This window comes from Miniopterus natalensis, chromosome 16 (assembly GCF_054644295.1).
Source record: "Miniopterus natalensis isolate mMinNat1 chromosome 16, mMinNat1.hap1, whole genome shotgun sequence".
NCBI lineage: Eukaryota > Metazoa > Chordata > Mammalia > Chiroptera > Miniopteridae > Miniopterus > Miniopterus natalensis.
In genome coordinates, this window is record NC_142096.1 from 3,719,686 (window position 1) to 3,745,298 (window position 25,613).

General features: G+C 44.2%; 1 protein-coding gene across 2 annotated transcripts in view; it reads right to left on the reverse strand.

Annotated features, from left to right (window-relative positions):
- Positions 1-10,687: 10,687 nt before the first annotated feature.
- The window catches only part of RAD54B (RAD54 homolog B), a 38,055-nt gene continuing 23,129 nt past the window's right edge, over positions 10,688-25,613 (reverse strand). For both annotated transcript variants that reach the window (XM_087825277.1, XM_016209119.2), the window contains 12 exons: positions 24,295-24,489; positions 22,883-23,161; positions 20,873-21,035; positions 20,159-20,384; positions 19,685-19,892; positions 18,598-18,737; positions 16,964-17,254; positions 16,514-16,689; positions 14,277-14,538; positions 12,814-12,880; positions 12,427-12,627; positions 10,688-11,101 (listed from right to left, as the gene is read on the reverse strand). In XM_087825277.1, coding sequence (XP_087681403.1) covers positions 10,890-11,101; positions 12,427-12,627; positions 12,814-12,880; positions 14,277-14,538; positions 16,514-16,689; positions 16,964-17,254; positions 18,598-18,737; positions 19,685-19,892; positions 20,159-20,384; positions 20,873-21,035; positions 22,883-23,161; positions 24,295-24,489 — 2,420 coding nt within the window. In that variant the 3' untranslated portion in view covers positions 10,688-10,889. The remainder of the gene's footprint in view (positions 11,102-12,426; positions 12,628-12,813; positions 12,881-14,276; positions 14,539-16,513; positions 16,690-16,963; positions 17,255-18,597; positions 18,738-19,684; positions 19,893-20,158; positions 20,385-20,872; positions 21,036-22,882; positions 23,162-24,294; positions 24,490-25,613) is intronic.

Below are 25,613 nucleotides of genomic sequence, written 5' to 3' on the forward strand. Positions count from 1 at the left end.
TGGCTCTGTAAACAGCCCTGAGACAGTGGAACCAGACCCTGGCTGGAATCAGGAGCCAGCTCAGGAAGGAATCGGCCCTGGGGCTGGGGACAATTCCCTAATGACCAAATTTTATGATGGCCTCTCTAAACCCAGGTTGTAACAAATCCAGAAGAGAGTACACGGGGCTTGAATTCAGGGAATTAAATCGAATTTTGATCCTAATTCAGGCATCCATAGTGTCTGAGCATCTTTGGTGAATTTATTCGTTCATCTATTCACTCGTTCAATCCCTATCTGTCGCTCACCAACCATGCTAAGTACTGGAAATAGAGAGATGAGTACAGTTATCTCAGAATCATTTAAATATTGTTAAAAAATAAAACAACAGGCCCCAAATGGGTAAGTGTACTAAACTTCATGTCACCAAACTGAGTCTTAATGAGTTTTGGCTTTCCCAGAAATGGAATCTTAAACCAGGAATCGCCTGGTCAGCACTAACTAATGAAGGTAATTTGCCTGACAGACCTGTGACATCCCCTACAAGGAAAGAGAGAGGAAGGGAGGGAGAGATAGAAACATCGATGAGGGAGAAACACACACACTGCACTGTCAAGAATTATGAAGGATTTGAGATTTTGCCCTACTTGCAAGCTAACAACTAAGTCTACCAGTTTCATGGATGCTGGCAGAAGACACAAGACGTCTTGGTCAGAAACAAAGGACTTTAGGCCTGAGCATCAGCATATTCAGCACTGGTTTCCCAAGCTCCAGTTCCCACAGGACAGCGTGAAGAGGGCCACTTGCTCACACAGGGATTGCACTACAGGAGAGGAACCCAATGCTTAGGGAACCTGAATCTTTTATAACAAGCAGTGAGCATGCCTATGTCATGCTCTGGAAGGAGACAACATTGCTATCTTCCAAGACTGTTTGCTGTACAAACATCTTTGAAAAGATAATACCAAACAAAGAGTAGCCAAAGAATAACCGGTGCCTACTCACAAGACATGCAGAAACTCAGCAGATGCATGGGGAATGCCCACCAACCTCAGAAGGTAGCAACAGAGACTTTGGTGATATACTTACTTCTGTTCAAATCCTAGAGCCCCCTCTTACTAGCTGTGTGACTTTGGACATGTTTCTTAATTTCTATGAACTAGTTTTCTCATCCACTAAATAGATCCAGTAACATTCAATATAAAGTTGTTGTAGACTGAATAATATCTGAACAATGCTTAGCAGGATGCCTGTACCTGTGAGAGCCCACTAATTGGCTGCCATCGTTACTGTTACTAATATCCAAGTGTCCCAGTTCCATCCGTCTGTAAAGCCCAACGTAGCTGGTATGTTTCTGGAAGCCCTCCCTGGCCGCCTTCCTGCTTCCCCCCAACCACACGAAGCTCAGCCTCCCTTCTAAAGTCTTGGACCTTGCCTCAGGTAGGTATGTTTCAGCAGGGGATGGCTCTCGCTCTACGTCCTGTCAGTTTACTGCGGATGCATGCGTCTTGCCTTCTGAACTAAATTATTTCGTTCAAGACGACAGGGATTCGGACTTCTGCTTCTCAGCACCCCCACAGCAGGCAGTGTTATATCCGTATACACTCTAGAGAACACCGACAGGAAGACAACTGAGAAATATCACACTCCTGGGCAATCATGCCCCTCTCAGGCTCACGCACACACACACATGCACATACACACACCCATACGGTACTTGGGGGAAAAATAAATTTTAAAAAATGTCAGAGGCCCTTTCCAGCACAGGGGTGAAGCTTGGCCTGTCGCCTGAAAGCTGCCAGCCCAGCTCCCATCACCACACACTCCCCAGCTCCTGGCCCTGAAGCCAGACCCTCCCGTGAATCATCTCCAGCGCTTACAGGAGGGGCCTGTCAGAAACCCTGGGAGGAGTTGTTCCCTTGGCAAGAGGAGAAAAATCCTGGCCATGAGGAGGTACTTGTTTGAAAAGAACCACTTGATTCAAAGTTTAAAAAAAAAGAAATGTTATCCCCTGGAAAACCAACTGCCAGCCAATCTCTAGAAGGAAAAACACCACCACCCACCCCCACCGTGATTAAATGCCATGCCCCAGGGTGGCAAAACACAGGCACTTCTCACCCAGCAGTAAACTGGTAAACCAGAGACATCTTCTGCGGGCACTTTAGTGTTTATTAACCACTCGACAGCTGATCAAATCCAGATGTGCACAAAACAAACGGGCCTTCCCAGCGTGCCATCCCCCCCCCCCCCCCCCACGGCGGGCCTCTGAGCTGCCAAACTCCTGCTACAGCAGAACCCGGGGGCTGCACCGCAGGCTATCACGTCCCAGTCAAGGACTGACCATGCCCACCACCCTCCATCCAGATAAAATCCTGCCCCTGCCACCATGCCCACACTCCCTACCACCGCCTCCACCCAAGGAGCTTGGATCCTAAAAATCTGGGGGTTTGCAGTTTTCTCTTGGAATCCCTCCATTTTTTGGAAAGCTTTTCAGTGAATTCTGCAATGTATTTTCACCAAAATTCATTATCTCTGGATTTGTCCAACTGGGGTCCACATGGACCTACTGATGTGGAAGCTACGGGGTACCCCAGGTGCATCTTCCCAAAGCATCGATTTCACTGGCTGCTATTAATTTAATATATTGTACATTAAAAAGAAGACAGGTTTTTTGTGGAAGAGACATGCAGGGGTAGGGTTGGAATGCTGCTGAGAGAGGAATCTGGGCCAAGGCCACCCCAGTGTCAGGGAGGTGGAGGGCACCGACACTGCAGGGCTGCAGCCGAAACTTCGGATCCCATCGCGGCCTCCCCTGGAGAGCAGGCCCTGGCCGGACCCCGACTTGGCCAGAGCGTCCTCAGGTGATGTCTGCTGGGGAAGCAGGGGCTGAGGGGTTTCATGGAAGGGTGTTTCCTCCCAAATTAAAAGAGATCCGTGGAAGGAAATATGTTTTTTTTTCAGCCAGGTGACCCTCCACACCTGACCCTGAAGAGACAGACTCAACAACAAGCCATTGTCCAAAGACTCCTGAGAAGGTGGATGGAGAAGACCGGGTCATGGTTAACCCCATCCGGCTCCAAATTAACCAGTCCTAGAACCACCTTGTTCTAGGAAATACCCAACGTCCGTATTTGTATGAGCCATTTTTGTTGGGTCTTTCTATGCCTGCGGTTGATAAAGTCAGGATGGAGGTGGCAGTTTTAGATCCACCCTCCATGTCTCAGTCAAGGTTCTCTCCCCGACCTAGGAGACAGGAGAGCGACACACAAGGGTTGCTTTAGTGTAGACGGTCACTCAGGTTCATTGAGTCCCGTTATGTGCCGGACCCTGGGTTCACCTCATGTCATTCCCCTAACAACCCCACAAGTGGCATTATCCTGTCGCTTACAGGTGGCTAAACTGAGGCACAGAGAGGTTAAGTAACCTGCTCAAGATCACCCAGCCAGCTCGTGGCAGAGGCAGGCTTTGCACCCTCGCCCCCAACACACACACGGCATCACCCCAGTGCGCACACTTCCACGCCTCCTCACACCCCGCTCAGCCCCTCGGAGGAGTTCAAGGGCCCCGAAGGCAGAGAGCCCCCGACACAAACCCTTCCCAGGGTTTCTTTCCAAGACGCCCCGATCTCCGTTAAGGGTTGGTGTCTACTTCCCACAAAGGCAAACACTTGCTTTTACTGCCCTTGTGTCAAAGTCACTGGAAATGCGCCAAGTGTTGCCTAACGCTGAGAGTCGCCTGGAATTATATGCAAGATGTTGTGTGGCTTGAGGACATTTTCCTTGGGAGAAACAACAGTTTTCAAAAGGATCCATTACCCAAAAAGGTTAAAAATCAGCCTCCCCACACACATGGTCATGACAGCCTTATTCTCAGTAGCCAAGATACAGAAACCTAGACGACCTTCAATAAATGAAAAGATAAAGAGAATGTTATATATATATGTGTGTGTGTGTGTGTATACACACACATATATATTCCATATTCCACATACGCATAATGGAATATTATTCAGCCGTCAAAGGAGCAGCTCCTGCCGGGCCAGCGTAGCTCAGCGGTTGAGCGTCGACCTATGAACCAGGAGGTCAGTTTGATTCCGGGTCAGGGCACAGGCCCGGGTTGCGGGCTCGATCCCCAGCAGGGGGCGTGCAGGAGGCAGCTGATGGATGTTTCCCTCTCTCATCAATGTCTCTCTCTCTCCCCCCATCCCTTCCTCTCTCTGAAATCAATATAAATAAATAATAAATAAGTAAACAAGTAAATAAAGGAACTCCTGCCATTTGCTACAACAGGATGGATGGATAAACCCGGAGGGCATGATACTAAGTGAAATAGCCAGAAAGAGAAAGACAATACTGAACAATAGTACTTGTATATGGAATCTAAAAATTTTTTAAAAGCCAAATTTGTAGATACAGAAAATAGAACGGTGGTAGCCAGGGGATGAGGGGAGAGGGAAATGGGGTACAAATTTTCAGTTATAAGAGCAAGTTTTGAGGATCTAATGTGTATTGTTTACTTGAGAGCAGATCTTAAGCATTCTCACCAAAAAAAGAGTAACTGTCTGAGGTGATGGATGGGCTAATTATCTTGAACTTTGTAATCATCCATATATATATAGTCGTCATATTGCACACTTGAAATATATACAACTGCATTTTTCAATTATTCCTCAGTGAAGTCAAAAATAAAATAAAATTGACAAAGTATCAGCCTCCCAAAGAAAATCAGATGCAGCCAGGCCGTAAGAACATTTTCAGCATCTGCAGGGCCCGTAGACACCGTGGAGACCGACGCTCTCATACTGGGAAGGAAAACAAGACCAGGAAGCACACAGAGTTGCCAAAGCCACCCAGCTAGTTAGGAACGAGCCTGGCACTGGGCCCCGTGGCTCCCGGGGCTAACCTGCCCTGCTGCCTGAAAATCCACCATCAAATTTCCCCGTCTGAAGAAAGAAGCCGTAAGGCCACCTATAAGCACTCAGATGCTCCTGTCCACTGCCCCGAGGCACACTCCCCTCCTCGGGCATGTGGTGTCGTCACTGCCTGTTTAACGGTCCGTCCTGCCCCCAAAACAGACCTTCTTGCAAACTCCATCAGCGTAAAGAGAAGGTGTTACTCGCTTCCCACTGCATCCCAGGCTCCAGTACCCAGTGGGCTCTTGCTATTAAAATCTTAATAGTCACTGCTTGAAAAACTGAGTGCATGCTAACTACCTCCTAATAGCACAGCCCTTGTAAGGCTACAGGAGACTCGGTACGACCAGCTCCCCTCCTCGATCCAGCGGAGACAAGGCTGATGATCCGATGAGGAAGGGAGGAAGCAAATCCACAGTGGCGTCCGGAGGACGGCAGGTTGAGGCAGGAGCCCGGGGGAAGTATCAGCATCCAGAGCACCGGACGCAGGCCAGGAGACTCAAGTTCAGTGAGGGGGAGGAACACGGGAGAGGCCCGTGCCAACTCCGCGGGCCCACGATCCCGTGTAGGGCTCTGCCATGCCAGGGCCCGACCTCCCCGTGGAGCAGCAGGTGTTTCCCAGCCAGAAACTTTGCTCTCACTGCTCGTGTCCCTCTCCTTCACCAAAGACGACTTCTAAAGCATCGCTGTCCTCTCAGCCTGCAGGCAGCATGCCAGGAGTTTCCTGTAGCTTCTGAGTCATGTCCCCTGGGCACGGAACATCTCCCGAGGGAAGGGAGGGCTCGCGGGCATTCGAGCCCTAAGGGAAGCTCTGCCCAAGGGTGCACAGACCCAGAGGCACCCAGGAAAGGCTCTGATGGAGGTGCTGGGGTAAATCGTGCAGGTGGTCAGCGCTGAAAGAACCCAGAGCGGGCAGGAAACAGGCACTGACCTGGGCACGAGCAGCCTGGCTCTTTCAGGGGAGCCTGGGCTTGGTGGGCTTGTTGAGGTCGCTGGATGAGAAAACGTGAGATGTTGTGCGGACTGTAAAATACTGTTACTGCCAGTTGCTATGGTTCAACAGAAACTGGACGTCAGGCCTGCCTCTGCTTTCCGTTCCTTCGAGTCCTGCTCTCCAGGAAGGACTGACAAGCAGCGAGCACGGAGAATGTCTGGACTGTGGGACTGAGTTCATCGGGCTTTGCTGGCGGCAGACAGAGGCTCTTCTTCACTGATGGAAAACATCAAGGACAGGAGGCCCGGAGAAGAAAGGTGACCTTCAGGACCCGGGCTGGTACCCACAGAGACCTGCAAAACAGATGCAGGAATCACAGCCTCTTAAGTTTGCACACCCTGTGCGAGGTTGTCCTTACACTTCGGAGCAGGCCTAGTTGTTACAGTCCTCCCTGAGTCCATTTATTCAGCCCCCGCTCTGTGCCAGGACTGTGTTAGGCCTGTGGTTTCCAGAAGTCATCCAGAATCTGTTGCATCCTTAAAACTCTAGCATGTGCCCAGCCACTGTGGCTCAGGCGCTGAGCATCGACCCATGAACCAGGAGATCAGGGTTCGATTCCCGGTCAGGGCACATGCCCGGGTTTCGGGCTCAATCCCCAGTGGGGGGCGTGCAGGAGGCAGCCGATCAATGGCTCTCATCGCTGATGTTTCTCTCTCTCTCTCTCTCCCTTCCTCTCTCTCAAAAACAAAAAACAAAAACATTTTTTTAAAAAAAAAATCTCTACCATGTTACCCACCTAACACTAGTGCTACATGTTAATATTCCCTTTGGACTATTAATATCATTCCTTTGACCCAAATGGCCAGACAACAGAGACAGTTTGGGAATTTACTTCCATGTCAAATCTTCGTTTCCCAGTTTCCAATCTATCATTTTCTGCTCTCAGCTTTCTGCAGAATACATTCCCTTTCAGTTCCTTCCTTCTGTTTGTCACACAGCTAGATACACACACACACATGGAGCTCAAACGCTGACAACTGCAGGACACTTCGCTCCCGAGGACCTCAGTGTCCTCACTTGAAGCTGGGTGTTGACGAAGGGCAGGCTCTCAGGACCTCCCAAGCCTGTCTCTCTGAGGCCCTGAGGTTCTGCGCAGACAGGTCTAAGCACCCAGGTCGTGAGCAAAGTAAAGAATGTAAGTGCGCGCACATATATCCTTACGAAAGGGATGCGGAGGGAAATCTGACCCATACAAAAGAGGAGACAGTGTGGCCACAGGGGCAGAGACCAGGTGACCCAAGCCCAGGTCAAAGCCCAGGCGTGAAGGCTGCCCCCAGCAGCCGGGAGCTAGAGGCCAGGGGCAGATTCTCCTGTCTGGAGGGAGCAGGGCCTTACCAACACTTTGATTTCTGCCCCGTGACACTGATTTCAGACTTATGACCTAAAAGAATACGTTGCTGCTGTCTGAACCCACAGAATCTGAGATACTTTATGGCAGCCGTAGGGAATTAACACAGACTCTGCAAGCACCTAGAAGAGCGGCTCACTCAGCGTTCCTGGGTCAAGCTTGGGGATGGATTCTGGCTGGTTTAGACCAAAAGACTCCCCTGGAAGGCTATGGGGTTCTCTTATGTGGTGCTTAAAGGATTGAGGGGGAGCTGGAGGAAGCTCAGGAAAAGGTGGGGACCCCAGAAGGCTTCAAACGTGATGTGGAAAAAATAACCCTTCGGGGAGGCAGCTGTCCCTGCCACTGGAAGCAGGAAATCAATTCTAGGCACCTCTTTTGTCTTTGTGTCACTTAGAGGATCCAAAATCCAGAAAGTAGAATTTAATTGGATGAGTCTTGGGTTGATTGGGGGGTGTCTCCCCCCATTTAGCTTCCTCAGCAGGAAGAACAGGAAGGGACCTCACGAGTCCTGCACGCGGAGGCTTCCTCCCAACATTCAGTAGGGGTTTTGGGTGTTAACAACCAGAAACAACAATAACAAAAATACCCATGCCAGGAGACACCTAATCCAGTCTTGGGGAGCTCTGGGGGGAAAGGGATATTTAAATTGAAACCCAAAGAACGAGTAGTTGGCCGTGGGTGTTCGCAGACGTGAAGCATTTCACACACACACACCCCAGATATGTTGGTATCTCAGCTGACAGTCGGCATTAAAAAGGACCAGCCCCCTCTCCATTCGTCCGTGTCTCATTACTTCACTCCTGATTACAAAGTGTGAAACCAACCCGAAGGGTTTTGGAAAGGAAAAAAGGAGAACTTGGGGTCGAAACGAAAGGAGACCCCGTATGACCCTTCTGGACTTCCCTGGGCATGTCCCATGTGTCACCGACAGAGCAGGCCGGCCACCGTGGCAGCTCAGGAAGTGTGTGTCATGCTGCTTCGCAACCCGCAGTTTGTGTGACCAGCTCCTCAGCTGGACACAGACGAGTGTATGGTCTCTCTGGAGGTTATACCCGAGTCACAATTCTACCTCGAGATGAAGGAGCAAAACCATTCTTTGCCGGGGTGGCTGCCCGCAGCGCCTGAGACACAGCAGAGCTCTGACGCCTCCAGGTGAGACGTCTCAGAAGGCCAGAGGGAGGGCCACGGGGACGGACGGACGGCACGTTTCAGGAACAGGCTGGAAATAAATCCTTTTAACACCAGCCTCCGGGAGAGGCAGAGCAGATCCAGTCCCGGGGCCTCTCAGCCAGGGCGCCGCTGCTGGGCTGGTGGTCAGTGGAATCCGTGGGATTTATGTCAGACACGATCTCTCAACACTGTTGTTGTTTTTTTCAAAAATATGTTTATTGATTTCAGAGAGAGGAAGGGAACGGGAGAGAGAAAAAGAAACATCAATGATGAGAGTAATTGATCGGCTGCCTCCTGCACACTCCCCACTGGGGATCGAGCCCGCAACCCTGGGCGTGTGCCCTGATCGGGAATCAATCCCTGACCTCCTGGATCATAGGTCGAGGCTCAACCACTGAGACACACCAGCTGGGCTCACCACTGTTCTTAAATTGGGTCTTTATACCCAGAAGTTTCCTGGGAAGATGTAATACTCATGATCTATGGGTAAGATTAAAAGAAAACATACTGAACACAAAGCAGATCCAGCTGTTCACACATCTCCTGGGTTGCCGTTGGTATAAATAAGCCTACAAGCAAGTGATTCGCATTTAGGCCAGTGGAATTCACTGTCACTTTGCGCCAGGGGCTGCTCCCCCACTTCTTGGTCTCTCCCTTACCCTGACATCCTCTTGTCCATCATCAACAGAACCACGTAAGAAACAAATCATTCCTGAAGGTTTCTCAAAACATTCTCAGTAAAATAAATTTTTCATTCTGTGCAAAAGTCAGTTTATTAAACCCATCTTTACCTTACAACTAAGGGGTGACTGCTTTCAACAGTCTATTCATTCCATCGGTTTTTCAAAGGTTGCTCACTTTTTAATTTATAATTTAACGCCTACCCCCTTCTACCCCCACAACCCCATGGGGAAGTGAGTATAAAACTCTGGCGATATAAAATGCTCTTGAAAAAAATCCTGTCAGCCCTATGGACAGCTAGAATGACTTGCCCATTTCTACAGCTCTCACCACAGCAGCCTGCAGTCTCAACTCTCAGGAAAACAGAAAGCTCTTTGCTTTAAACGTGCCCGGAATGCCTGATCCGACGAGACAACTGTGATCTGTTGCTGCCACCAGCAGGTCACGCTCACAAAATGATCTTTTCCCCTTTGTTTCCAACTCATCATCTATAGATATTTCTTGCCCACCTAATCCTTAGATGAAATAACAAATCTCTTTCGCAGGTATTCTCAGTGACAATTAGTTTTAGAAAATACACTGTGCGTAACCTTTTCTTCTAGAAATGGACCTAGTCTGCCTCCTTCTCTTATTCCTTCTTTCATTTCCTTTCCTGAGCCCCATAATTCTTGCTTTTTTTTAAGATTATTTTTCTGGCAAATGTATCTTAATTTGAGAACAAGTGGCTCTGGGTAAGAGGTAGAGGTCCACAGTCTACCACTCAGAATGACTACAAGATGCTCCTTAAATTTTCTTCTAGCTTACAGGGTTTTCTTTGTTGTTTTTTAAATTTATTTCTTTATATGTTTTTATTGATTTCAGAGAGAGGAAGGGGGGGAGAGAGAGAGACAGAATCATCAATGATGGGAGACATTCACTGATCGGCTGCCTCCTGCACGCCCCCTACTGGGGACCGAGGCCATAACCTGCGCAGGTGCCCTGACCAGGAATCGAACCATCACTCCAGGTTCACACGGGCGGGCCTGCTCACAGGTTTAGGGCTGGCACACGCAAGTGAATTCTAAAACCACATCGGACAGAATCAGACCCAGCTTCTACCACTAACCAGCACTGTGCTCTTGGGAAGTAGTTAACTTTTCTAGGCCTAAGTTTTATCCCTGTAAAATGGGGACAATAAAATCTCAGGAGTGTCAAGAGGAATACATGACATCATAAATATAAAGCATTCAGCAAATGACTGGCACATAGTAAGCGATCAGCAATTGATTCATTATTATTATTATTACCAGAAAGTGCAAAAATTAAGTGACTTCCGTACAATCAGAACCCAAATCAATGGGAGAGCTCTGGCTAGAACCTTCAATTCAGACGAGACTGGGCGCGTTCAGGGTGGTATGGCCGTAGACAGAACCCTCAATTCAGATCACTGACTCGGAAGCCAGAGCTCTGACTGGCCCCTGCGGCGAGGCTGATTTTATATTCGTCCAATTAACATTAAGGATCTGCTTCCCTTGTAACTATTACCTTTTAAAATATTCCCTACGAAAATTCCTTAGCAGGCACCTGATAAAAGTGCATTAATTATGGAATTAAAAATAAACAATTGCATGAAGATAGATGTCTTTACTGTTTCAACATTTAAGAATATCTACAAAAAATTAAACAGTTGACTGTGTATCAAAACCATGATGCACTTTGCAACAAACTGATTATTGTAATGTAAAAGTCTATTCCTTTTCAAAAGTTCCAGTTAGTTACTGTTATTTTTTAAGGGGGGCAAGGAAATGCCATGAAGTAATCTTTTGTTACAGAGCAGCAGTTTGGTTGGTTATATTCTGAAAAAAGAATGACACATTTTCTCTTATTCTCTGGAGAAAAGGATCTTTGAGATCTAAATGGTCTCCAGAAAAATGTTTCCATTGCTTCAGCTGCGACATGGAGAGAGGTTTCAGGAGGTCAGACTTGTGTGGACCGAGCTGGCAATTTCTAGAGACAGGGAGTTTTTTCAATGAATCACCTGCAACGAGTAAAAGGAGAAAATCCTAAACCAGATAAAATTCAGCTACATACAGTACTTTTTATTTTATGACATAACGAGTTTATGCAATTTATTACATATCCTTCTCTGATTTCGAGGGCCTGAGGGTCTACTGGGAGACACGGACAGTAAACAAATCATCATCCAAAGAGAGAAGTTACAGGTGTGCATTCCCCTATCTAAAACCTTTGGGACCAGAGGTATTTCCAAATTCAGAATATAATTGGAGTAATCTGGGACAGCACCCCATGATCAAGCCCATTAATATTCTGCAGCAAGTCTTATGAATAGTCCTGTGAAATGGGTTAAAGGCTATTGATAAATTCACATCAATTTTGGTAAGGTTTTTGCCACCAAATGAGTTTGTCGCAAATTTATAAAGAGAAAACAGGTTTTAGTCTTTCGAATTTTCTAGATTTCAAAATTGAAGACAAAGGACTATGGACTACTTACTACCTTATAAACAGAGGTAAAGGTAGTTTCTTTCCTAGGGCAGGGAGCCACAGCTTCCAGCTTCCACTGCAGTTCAATGCAGCCAAGGTCTAGCCTGTGGAACATGGACAGGAGTGATCTAGGCCATTCCAGGCCTGGCCTATAAAAATCTTCTCCACCACATGGTTTTCTACCTCTTTTTTCCTCCCACCCGCTGGCAGGCAGATGCAGGGGTCCCAGAAGGGACCCCTAATGCTTAAGGGGATGGCAGAGCCCAGGGTGGAAGGAACCCAGGTAACGGCCTTTCATTTCCATTCTCTGTAGTGTCTTTATCTGGTTTGGGAGTTAGGACGCCGCTGCCCTCGTAAACTCCTGAGCATCGCTTGCTCAAGTCCCAGTGGTGATCCAGTGCCTGCACGAATGGCGTTAGTTACAGGGGACCGATGTTTTTAGCTTCACTTAACCAGCACTCACAGTTCACCGAGTATGGGAAGCGCTAACCGCCTCGGAAAGGACGCCCGTTATGATTAAGGGCTACAGAAAATAAACAAAGAGCAAGACCATCCTATCAAGTGTATGTTTTCAGTGAAACAGAAATAAGCAGGAAAACATTTTTCTAACGCTGAAGCCATTATACCCGGATTTGAAAGATTTCTCTAAGCTAAATTTTCCACAGCTGGTTCAGAAATAAGCAGCAAAACTGAGAATGAGGCTCTGATTCATATTTTCTCAAATAGCTGCCTGTGACCTGAAGGGGGAAAAAGTAACGTATACAAATGGTAAATATTTTAGTTATTCTGTATTTACATATTTTCGACTGCTGAAGAGACAAATTAACTCGACCATCATCACAGAACTAAAATACAGCCCACCTGTGTGGTCTTGGTCTCCGGCACATTCACAGGCAAGCAGGTCATGGGTCACACAGGGCGAACTTCCATGGAATGTGAACAAATCTTTAAGTTCCTCTGCTGAAAACTGGATGTGTTCCGATGTCTTGGTTAGATCTACGACGGCCCCAGAGAGGCCCTGCTTACTGATCTGCCTTTGGTAGATCTTTTCTTCTATCGTACCTGAGGAGAAAACACTCATTAGGTCTACTCCAGATGGTTACGTCTGTTATTTCTGTAGGGTAAAATATGGTTAGCATACTAGTTAACAAAAGAATAATTACTAACACTGAAGCACAGATTAACAACAACAAAATGTTTTAATTATTCAAAGGAAATACATTTTTAGGCTCATCGAAGGGTTATTACCTGTGGTTAAGAGTCTGTAAATATGGACCGGATGTTTCTGACCGTCTCGCCACACTCTAGACATTGCCTGGGGAAATAAATGAGAATTCTGAGAGTACAGTTGAAACAAATGGCCTTTTCCACATAAGCAATTTGCATTTAAGACTAGGAATTCTAGATTTTACTCATAGCTTCAAAAACCAAAGCCCAGCATTATGTCAAAGCATTCCCCACTTCCTGAGAAAAAGAAGAGATGGATGGCCACTGTTGTACCGTAAAATAGTGGCGGGATGGCAGCAAAGTGAGAGCGCCCACCTGCATCACTGAATGGCACCGTGAGTTTAGACAGCAAGAATGCAAAGGGCCTCATGTAGCATGAGCATGGAGGGTTCATTCCCAGTCCCAGTAGCTCATGATTCCTCCCTAAAGAATCACGAGGATGCCTGCAACCAGTTCAGGCTCTAGGTAGTTCATGTGGTTTCAGGATCAATGATACTGTGCAGTAAAGGGTTCATGTTCAAAACTTGCACATTCCAAAGAAAAGTCTGGCCTTCCAACCAGCTCCTAGGAGATAACCTCTGCCCTTGGAATATCCTGCCGGATAAGAGGGTCTTTGTTTACCTGGGGCTTTGTGCCACACCAGACAGTTTATGCGAACAAGCGGTTCAGGTAAGGGCCTTGGGCCCTGTCCCATCAGTGTGCCCACTGGTGGTACTGGAGACGGAGTAACTAAGGTCAGTCACTCAAGTGCTTCGTGTCCACAGGACTAACCTCCAACAGAAACCCTGGACACCAAAATGCAAGGGAGATTCTGTTTGACAATACTCCATCCATAGTGTCACTCATCGATTCTCAGAGAATTAAGTGTTGTCCATACAACTCCACAGGGGAGGAAAACTGGAAGCTTTGCCTGGTCTCTTCTGGACTCTGCCCTATGTACCCTTTACCTTGACTGATTTTAGTCTGTCTCTTTTCGCTGTAATAAAAACACAGGTCCCAACAGAGGTGCAAGTCTATAAGTAGAAATCTCAAAACACATAAGGATAGGCTGTACTCTGAAGAATAGCAAAGGCTTCTTCTGAAATATTTCCCTACATAAGCCAATGTTGTATCTTTACTGTACTCTGCACAATCACTGATCGCAGCAACTGCAATACTTGACTGTCTTCCCCTGGTGGTCATAAGCATCCTGAAGTCCCAACTGTGCAGTGAATTAGAGCCCAGACACACACAGGTTTGGGTTTGAATCCTGGCTCTGCCTCTTGTAAGTTATGTGACCTAGAGCAAGGTTCCATATCTTCATCTGCAAAATGGGGCTATGCACACTGGCAAGAGTTATTGTGAAGACTGAGTAGATGGAAAGCACTTAGCAGAGTGCCTGATGCAACATCAGTTCTCACACATCACCATCTCCGTATCCCCAGCAGGTACATCCCCAGTGGGCATTCTATAAGGCTTATTTAATGCATAAAAAATAGTCCTACCTGGATATCAGTGGCTGGATTCCAATCAATGTCATAGAGAATTAAGTGAGATCCTCCAATAAGATTGAGTCCCACACCACCAGCTTTTGAACTTAATAAAAAAATAAAATCCAAAGAGTGTTTACTGTTGAAGCCATCAACAATGTGCTGCCTCTGAGAGACGGGTGTTTGTCCATCAAGTCTTTTGTAAGCATATCCATGACGCTTGCATACTTCTTGTAAAATATTCAAAGTTTGCGTGTAGTTGGATACCAACACCACCCTGTCAATCAAAAAGAAAGACTTGATATATGCAATTTAAAGGCAATATTAGGTTATTTTAATTGAAGGAAAAAGAGGCATTTGCCAGCCAGGTCATGAAGAATCTTGCCCAATGTGCTAAAGCATTTAGACATTTCTGGAAGACGACTGGGAGTCTTTGAACAGTTTTTATAAAGGGACTGACGTGTCGCATTTCTATTTTATTTCTATTTTAGAAATTCATTTAGGGCACTGTTGATATGTAATGGGGTTGAAAGTAAGAGAGAAATAAACGGTTTATAATAGACTATCATAACCCAAATCAGTAATTATAAGAATCAAAACAAAAACCTTGGTACCAGAAGGAAATGGATTCCTGAGATTAGGAAATAAAATCAACAGAACTTAGTTACTGACGATGTCGAGGACAAGAAGAGAAAGGGGGTCTAGCATGAGAAGGTTTTTTGTCTGCATTATGTCCCACTCATCAAGCTGAGGAATGATGAAAAATGACGGGCTCGCAATGGCAGAAGAATGATGCTGCTTCAGGACATGCGAAGCTTAAAACCCAGTAGGACATCACGACAGATTTCGATGTCCACTACACAGAATGAAGGGTGTGGAAACTAGGAGAGAGGGTTGACTGGAGACAGACTTGGACTATACAGGTGACAGTTAAAACTACGGGGAGTAGCGATCACCCAGGAAGGGTGTTCAGAGTACGGAGGTGGCTGAAGAGAATCAACACTGACGGGATGGTAAAGGAAAGGCCCTCAAAGAGATTAAGGTACAAGCTAGGTGTCATATGCCAAAAGTCATCTCTAGGGGTTTTTAAAATATATGTACTTATGTTTTGTTTTTTCTTAAATAAAAACTTACAGACGCATTGCTAATGACAAGTTTAACAAATACTAGGAGCTGATCATGCCCCCAAAGAAAACTACTTACTGCTAATGTTTTCTTCTTTCGAAAGGAGGGGCAGGGCGGGGCCAGGCCGGGCGTGGCTCAGCAGTTGACCACGGACCTAGGACCTAGGTGATCGGGGTTCGATTCCCTGTCAGGGCACATGCCTGAGTTGCAGGCTAGGCAGCTGATCAATGACTCTGTCACCATTGATGTTTCTATCTCTCTCTCTCCCCCTCCTTTCCTCTCTCTGAAATCAATAAAGATATATTAAGAAAAGAAAAGAAAAGAAAAGAAAAGAAAAGAGGGAAGGGAAGGGAAGGGAAGGGAAGGGAAGGGAAGGGAAGGGAAGGGAAGGGAAGGGAAGGGAAGGGAAGGGAAGGGAAGGGAAGGGAAGGGAAGGGAAGGGAAGGGAAGGGAAGGGAAGGGAAGGGAAGGGAAGGGAAGGGAAGGGAAGGGAAGGGAAGGGAAGGGAAGGGAAGGGAAGGGAAGGGAAGGGAAGGGAAGGGAAGGGAAGGGAAGGGAAGGGAAGGGAAGGGAAGGGAAGGGAAGGGAAGGGAAGGGAAGGGAAGGGAAGGGAAGGGAAGGGAAGGGAAGGGAAGGGAAGGGAAGGGAAGGGAAGGGAAGGGAAGGGAAGGGAAGGGAAGGGAAGGGAAGGGAAGGGAAGGGAAGGGAAGGGAAGGGAAGGGAAGGGAAGGGAAGGGAAGGGAAGGGAAGGGAAGGGAAGGGAAGGGAAGGGAAGGGAAGGGAAGGGAAGGGAAGGGAAGGGAAGGGAAGGGAAGGGAAGGGAAGGGAAGGGAAGGGAAGGGAAGGGAAGGGAAGGGAAGGGAAGGGAAGGGAAGGGAAGGGAAGGGAAGGGAAGGGAAGGGAAGGGAAGGGAAGGGGAAAAGAAAAGAAAAGAAAAGAAAAGAAAAGAAAAGAAAAGAAAAGAAAAGAAAAGAAAAGAAAAGAAAAGAAAAGAAAAGAAAAGAAAAGAAAAGAAAAGAAAAGAAAAGAAAAGAAAAGAAAAGAAAAGAGGAGGGACGGGAGTGAGGTCATACTCTAAGCCAAAACTCCACGAGCACTAACAAGCAGGGATCACATTGACCACTTACCTCTCAGTAGGACGAAGTTCGTGGATGGCAGCTAAGAGCTTTGCCAGCACCTGCAGTTTTCCTGACTCCTCCTCAGCGAACATGAGAGGGTCATAACCAGCCGGGAACACACTGGCCAAGCCTTCATATAAACTCTTCTCTTCATTTTCATTCCAAGTTGAGCTGCATTCTTTTTCCTGTTCAATAGAATGACCGACACTAAACTGACTGGCTATATCAATAAAAAACAGGAAGGGAGGCCAGGACAAATTAGTAGACAAGGTACCAAAGGGCATGGGGCACATCCTCGAGAAGGTAGAACCTCAAACCCATGAGCAGAGCCACACTGAAGAGACTCAGATCTTTGGGGGAAACCACACACAGGACCCCAGGGATCAGTGCACTCTGCCCTCTTAGATGCACATGACAGAAACCTCAGCTCCCAGCCTGACAGTCTCACACAACACTTACCTTTATGGAGTTGAACAGAAGGCAGGGGTGATTGCACAGTTTTTTAAGAGCGCCTATGCATATCAGATGAGGACTACTTTCCAACGACCCTTGCAGACAGAACCTGACAGCCTGAGAACTCAGCAGCTTTTGGTAAAGCTTAATCTGTAGCACCCCCGGTCGGCAAAAGACCACATTCTCAATTTTAGGTGGAAGGTATTTATTTATGACTTCCTGGGTTCTTCTAAGGAAAAAGAGTCCTGTGAGGCAAGTGAGCTGAGCTGCTCTCCTCTCTCCCAGCTCCTTCTCTTCCTGTGAAAAAGTAGCAGACCTAAGTAGTGCTAAGATAAAAACACTTGCCGTTAAAACGAACATGAAATATTTTATGATGATCAACTAGTTACTTCCATTCGGATTTTTTTTTAACAGAATAAATGAAATACAAGTTTGGGAAAGGAAAATTTAGCATTTGGCCAGCTTTAGGGTTTGCTATATATGTTGGGTAAATAAATACATGTGATTTATTTTTCAGTAATGCATCATAAACATTCTCCATGCTATAAAATACTTGCATAAACCATTGTGTTTACAGTTTCTGTTCCAAGGGAAATGTTCCATAAATGTCTGTTGACCAATTACCATATCTTATTAATTCTGAGACATACTTTTTTACACTGCATATTCTCTTAAATAGAACGCTTTTTTATAATTAGTGACTTCTTACAGTAATAACTGATAGCATGTTTCTCTTGTTGATATACATAATAGTGATCGTTTTAGAACTGTTAGTATCTTGGACTTAATGAAATACTGAGTATGCACAACATGTAGACTCTGTTTTCTTACCTCAGAAACATTTACTTCCAATTAGTTTGTTCCCTTTAGTACATTTCTGATTTTTACCCTTACTACTAAATCTTTAAGCATATCTGTGATTATTTCTTTATAATAAATTCCTAAAAGCTGTACAAGGCAACACGGCATTCACCATTCTAAGGCTTTTGATACACCCCCCCCAAACTATCCTGTTTGTGCCAATTTACATCCCGACCAGTAAAGGCCACTACACTCATATACACTTGCTATTACTATGAAAATCTAACCAACTAAAACATCTACAGGAAAGTACAAAAGTTACTTCATGGTTATTTTGGTTTCCTTTTTTAACCCTCACCCGAGGATATGTTTTTATGGATTTTAGAGAGAGACAGAGGGAGAGAGCGGGGGTGGGGGAGAGAGAATCGCGGATGTGAGAGAAACATTAACTGGTTGCCTCCCATACACACCCCGACCGGGGATCGAACCCATGACCTTCTGGTGCACGGGCCGACGCTCCAACCAGCTGAAACTCGCCGGCGAGGGCCACTTTGGTTCACTTCTCAATGCCAGCAAGGGTGAGCATTTTTACATGTTTACTGTCAATTATAATTCTTTATGAAGTACCTATTTATGAAATTTTAAAAAGTGATGTTATTTCCTAAAATAAGGAATACAGGAGTTGAAGGACTGTGAGGGGGGGAAAAATTCACTACACTAATATAATTTCTCCTAGATTAAAACTACCCAAGTTATACATAGTTTTCCCAAACATACTGCTCTTTTTATTTTTTTCATACTGTTCTTTTTGAACCTAAATTTATTTTAAAAAATTATACCTCAGAAGCAGAAGGTTGTCGCGAAATAATGATGGGTTCTTCATATATTTTTCTATACGATGACAAAGAGCCTAATATTCCTGGATTTACAAAATCAATTAATGCAAAAAATTCTTGCAGGTCATTCTGAACTGGAGTACCTAAGGAGAGGAAAGCGATGAGGTCAGGTTTGTGTTTTACAATCACAGGTCTACATAGAAATTTGTACTGTCTTCCTTAAGAGAGCTAAATGTAAGCCAAGTCCCTATAGCTGAGGGCAAAGCAGTAATTCTTATTATAACTGTATGACTTTGAACAAACTGCCTTAGCTCTTTCAGTTAAACTCAGGATATTTTTCATGGTAAATTTTGTATTTGTTAGCACCAAACAAAACTTTACTGGCTATATTAATAAAAAAACAGGAAGGGAGACCATGACAAAGTAGTAGACAAGGTACCAAAGGGCATGGGGCACACCCTCTAGAAAGCAGAACCTCAAACCCGTTTCACCCCTGGTTGAGCTCTATGGATGTGGAAATGCTCTGGGGAACAGATAGGAGGCTGGATCTGCTCTGAGCAGAACCATTACTGAAGAGACTCAGATCTTTGTGGAAAACCACACATACAACCCCAGGGATTCATCCAATCCACCCTCCTAGATTCACAAAAACCTCAGCTCCCAGCCCGACACAGTCTCACACACCATCGACGTAGTTCAACTCGTTTACCCTCACAACAACTCTGTGAAGTAGACGGTATTATTATCCCTATTTCACAGATAAGGAAACTGAGGCATGGATAAGTTAAGTAACTTGCCCAACATTGCACAGCTGTAAATATGACTTGGGAGTCAAGCACCGGCAGTCCAACCCCATCTCCGACATTCTTTGCCGGACCATTGTTTATTCCTCAAAAACCCAAAATCTGAGTTGCAGAAAATTACACAAGGATTTGAAAATTCAGTCTTACCAAGGCTCAGTTATCACAGGTGTATTAGTATGAACCCCATCCAACACCACAGGTTCTTTGGGTGCCAAGCATCATATTACAGGTCTTACATGTTCAATGGGCAACAAGTCCATCACATCCACCCAAAAGTGAGTACTGACCAGTGAGAATTATTCCTCTCTCACAAGCAAGGCTCATGAGGGCCGTGGTTGTCTTAATGGCACTGTTCTTCAAGCGATGCCCTTCATCGCAGATCAGAAGATCAAATTTCATAGTCTTAATCTGATCCAGGGAACGGAGTAACATTTCATAACTGATAATCAGAACAGAATAAAATGGACATCTCATGAATTCTTCTATTTTGTGGTCCTAAGAAAAAAGGAAATATTTAACAAATCATGGGCAGAAACTGTATGAAATGAAAATTAAATAGCATATTTCTCACAGCCACTAATCAAGTATTAGAACAAGTTCACTCAAAACCAAACTGTATGCTAAGGCTCCATTTTTCCGCAAAGGAGGTGGAGAGTCACATGCGCTGAAAAGCTGCCACATTAGAGGGTGAAAATTGCAGTGTTGATTTGGAAAACTAGAGGTTTAGAAAATGACAGAGGCTAGACTTTTAAGTCTCTTACCTGATCGACAGTAAATGTTTTAATCCTCTCACTTCCTAACCATTTCTGAAATTCTTTCCTCCAGTTATTCACCAAACTTCCAGGGGTGACAATAAGTGTCCTCTTTATTACTGGCTTGCCTCCGTAGGGACCCTGACACTGCAGGGTCCAGATGAGTGAAATGCACTGCAGTGTTTTCCCTAAACCCATTTCATCAGCAAGAATAGCTCCACATCTGCCAGTCACTCTGTTAGAAATAATTACACTCCTTTAATCACAACAGGAAAATATTTTATCATCGCTCATTAGTCAAGAACCAGAAGCTGATATTTTGCAATTAAAACAAATCCTACCCCCCTAAATACTTTTTCTAGTTTTTCATTCATCTGATTTACAACATCTCTCCTTTGAATCTTTGATAACTGTATTCATTATATATTTATTGTCTACGAAATTACTAGACAATAAACAAGACAAGAGTGAGGCCCTGGTGCCCAGCTCCTAGGACTATGGTCCTGCTCCTGCACACCCAGCTCCTAGCAGGATGGCTGTTCTATGGTATCCATCAAGAACTACTTTTGAAATAAATGCACACATTAAGTATCACTCATCATTCCAACTAAATGCATGATGGATCCCCTGAGAATCACTGTATCAGACTCTTCCTAGAAAACCATCATGTTACAGGCTAAATCAAAACTCAGATTAGACTCAATGAATTATGTATTTTCCTACCTCATTCCCATCACACATTCATAAAGAAACATGACTCCTTCTTTCTGATGTGGTCGAAGGTGATATACAAGGTGAGGATCTATCACCACATCCACAACAGGGAAACCGCTCTTATTGAACATCCTCTGGTGGTCTTTGTTGGGTCGTGGCATCACAAGGGAATCTTAAGAAAAAGGTAAAACAGTGACTGTAAATGAACTGCAATTTCGCTTCATTGGCAACTACATTACCTTGCTTTAATTATGCATCAGATTGAACTGTTTGCCATCGTCTGTGGCAAAAAAACAAACAAAAACCTTCAAATTTACTAACACTAACCCTAAGCAAGGGTACAAAATTTTAAAAATAAAATCTCATGCCTTATTGATGTAAGACTTCATGCAAAGAATTACAAAGAGTTTTCTAAACTTCATCTACTCAAAGTGCTCTGAAACCACCATTGTCTAATAAGAAATCCACTAGGCCACACCACTTAATAGTTCAGTCAAAGCAAAGAGAACTATTCTACCCAACAGAAAGACAGGCTGGAAGCCTGCCAAGACGCACTTGCTAATGCCGGCGGCTTCTTACTGTGGAAGGCTCTCTTTAGTTCCAGTGCTGCGCACAGGGACAATGACCACCACTCCCATCAATCAGAGGATCTGAGGGCTTTCCACTGGCTTCGCCACCATTATCTGCTTCAAGTTAATCACTACACTCATGAGTGTCAAACTAATGAATCTTTGCAAAGCAGCATGAAGTAACCATGGAAGAATTAAGTAATTCTTTAGAGGTATGCTAATACGGTTTAAAAGATTTATTAAAATGCCACCAAAAAATCAAAATCAAATATAAATAGAGAGCAGGTCCCAACTTTAGATAAATCTGAAGGCATAATAAACTCATCCAAGTGACTTTTTGAATATACTTCTCTGTCTCCGAATAAGCGCCTTTCTCTCCCACTCCCCATGCCCTCTGCCACGCAACAGCACAGTCCAGAGAAGGAAGGGTAAAGGAGAGGGAGGAAGCTTGTTAAAAGAGCAGGAGGGACACAGTATCTGGATAAAGGAAAAAGCAGAAACACAAGCTTCCACTGTCTATATTTCAACTGAGTCTCAACAGGCTCAGAGAGAGCTGGACGTTTTTAAGCTGGGGTGTTTACCCCAATTATGCCAATAACGTCTGAATTTAGGTGCGCCAGCTCATCTGTCTGCCTCACCTCCTCCAATGCAAAGTGAAGTAGCTCATCTCCACGACCTCCAAGGCGCCTTTATTTCAAAAACTGTTTCCATGATACTTGCAAGAAAGGAAAAGACCTAACTATGCCACTTTGTACACTTTCATTTTACTCCTGTTATGAAACAAGCCCACTCTATTCCCCAACCTCCCCACCGTGCCACAATTCAAATGTTCCCGTGTCCTCACCGAATGAGCAGCTCTCTGACGAGCTTTACCGCTGAGCCCGTACAAAAAAGGCATCAGGAAATACTTACTGAGTACATAATCAATTTATTTTTTTAATCAAAAACAGACTAGGTTTCATTTTTTAATGTGATTTTCAAGTTAAATTCATTAATGTGAAAATTAACTAATTGAGCAAAATTCTCAAGTAAAATTTGAATTCTTTATGTGACATCTCATTATTCAACATTTTAATATGATAATGCAGGTAATCAAAACATAGTCTTCAAAATGGAAGTGTAAAAAAAATAATCCCGATTCATGAATTTACTAATTTTCCTCCTTCCTAAATGTCAGATTTTATCCCAAACCACACACATATGAGTGTTTACATCTACAATTTGCATATTTTCCCTCAATGCACAGAATTTTTTATTAGTTTCTTGTAATTCACTAACTATATTGTTACTCAACATCAACATTCTCTCTTACAAATCAGATTGTGCATCTGAAGAATTATATACATACTTGCACCCAAAAACTTTAAAAGAAAATTTAAAGTTTAAATTCACATACCAAAAATCTTTTGACAGGAAAGACAGAATATTCAAACTATTTTTTAGCTCTTACTTGGTGCACATGGATCGTGGCGAGGTTTGCAATTTTGGAGACTGTTCTGCCTATTTTCCTTTGAATTTGGTTTATAGACACTTTTTAAAGGGTTAGTAAAAGACTTCTGGGCAGCAGGAGAACTTGATACAGCAGGACTTCCTCCTCTATCCTGGAAACATCTGCCGCTGCTGAAATCGTCTGGGGAGATCACACCCATGACTTCTACCTCTTTCCCACCAATCACCATCGTATGGCCCTCTGCGATCTTCTCAAGCTCTTTGCATTTATATCCAGTGCCTTTAAATTGAGAACAAAGACAGTTAATTTCCTGACACTCTAAGACGACTGAATTAGTGATACCATAGTCACCTCCCTGTAACTGTACAGAAAAACTGTGCTTTGAACGCAAATAGCCTTGTATAACCCATTAGCCAGAATGAAAACATAATTTCTCATCTTGGCAAAAAACACACACAAAAAAAACAACAAAAAAACCCCTGGGAAATCAGAAAAAATAAATAATAATATAGCTATAAAAATTAGCCAAGTTTTACCTGTGGCCAGTGTGGCTCAGTTGGTCAGAGCATCACCCTGTGCACTAGAAGGTCACAGGTTCGATTCCCAGTGAGGGAACATACCCAGGCTGCCAGTTCAGTCCTGGTCAGGGTGCATGCGGGAGGCAACGGGTCAATGTTTCTCTCCCGCAGATATATGTCTCTCTCTCTAAAATCAATAAAAAAATGTTTTTTAAAAAGTGGGTTATTTTATGAAATCAAGCCTGTTTGAATTATTATTAATTCAACAGACATGTATTAAGTGTTGCCTTGGGTGAGGATTGAAAAAAAAATTAACAATAAGCAGCAATGCAAAAAACCATGGCTGGTGTTAGGCATTCTGAATCTGCGGGCTCATTTGTATTAGTTTAAATCACGCTGGCAACATTTTATAACAGACATAATGGCAACCTCCAATGTAAATGTACAATCTAGGTCATGCCTAGCCATTATCTCCTTGCTCTTTTTAAATTTTCATTTGAAATTATTGAAATTAGATTTTATTCCACTCCTGATAACATCTTTTTCACTTTTAATCATTTAGCATTCTGCAAAGACTAAGGGGGGGAAGTGTACTAGGACAAACTGCTTCATCTCAGAAAAATGCCAAACTATATACAGCTGGCTGACCATTTGATTTTTTTGAGAAAAATCAATTTTTGGAGAAAATGAAACTATGAGATGAGATTTGCCTCATTGAGTTAATATACATAAGACTAAATAGTATGAGAAAAGTTTATGTTTATGAGATAATTTAGGCATAAAAGATCATCTTAATCTACCCCCTTTATAAAACCCAATCAGATTTCAATTATGTAACCAAAGGTATATACTAATTTTAGGCCAAATCACAAACATTAGGTAATTTCACAATACCTCTTCCAATGTCTTTGCCTCCCAAGTCCTTCAATGTAAGTGATTTTCCTTTGACAATGAGAACAGCGTCACCTTCCCACTTTTTGTGTTTTTTCTTTGAAGCCTTACACCAAACAACACTGAAATATTTAACCACACTATCAGGTTCCACTTCTTGTTCCTTAGACACCGTTATGTCTTTAGATGATGAGTAAACTAGAATAAAAATATAAACGACATTACTAAAGATCACTTCAATACCTAAAAGTAAAACCATTCAAACAAAAAGACACAAAAGGAAATCAGACTGCATCAAGAAGCATGAAAGAATATTTGACCATATCATGTTAGCATTTTATAAACTGAGAAACTCAAATCAGGTGCTCGCATTACCATGTGTGCAATAAATGTAAATTTCTTATCTCAAACTCATACATACTCAGTTAAAGTAAAATGACATAATAATCACTGCAAACATTTTAAAACTCTAAGAATTTAAAATAATATTTCAACATCCATGGGAAAATATCTAAAATCATGTTTTGAACAACTGACTTAATAGTGATACAAGTCAGGAAAACTAAGATCACAAATTTCTCTGAAAGAAAAATCTGTAGTTTTTTCAAATAAGAACAAATGTAAAAGAGCAAAGTAGCAATGAGATTCAATTTCCTTAAAATACTTTTGCATCCCAGTTAGAGAGTAATCGGGCTGGGCCACTGATTCTAAGGCTCTAAGTTCCTTCTTACAAAAGCCTGTACTTTTCTCAAAAGCACTTCCAGAATCACCTTATAAACACATATCCAAGGTTAACTAGACTTAGTGTGGTGATTATTTCACAACATATAAAAAATAGTACGTTGTACACTTGAAATTAGTATAATGTTACGTGTCGAAGATTTTCAACCAGTATGTTGCAAGAATTTTTAGAACATGCAATACCTGCTGGACTCCCTCTCACCCACCCTGTGGAGCTCACCCCTGCTGAGGAGTACAGCCAGAGGCTCTTTCTGTGATGGAGCCTAACAGGCAGCCAGCGGGCGGAAGAAGGCCACACGGATCTCAGAGTGCCTCAGGACTTTTGTTGACCTGACTCTGGCCCAGTGCCAGAAAAAGCCAGCCTTTGTGTGCAGCTTGGTCCTTCCCACATGCACCCAGGCCCAGCACAGGCAGTCACAACCTATGGCTCCCCTGTAGCTCCAAACAAGTTGCTAAGGGCTAGCCACAGGCAGTGTCTTACAAGAATCCTGCACAAGAATCCCTCCCAAGAGGCCCAGAACCAACACACCCAGTGGCTAGCCTCAGACAACATCAGAGCAGGATCCAATAAGTTTCACAAG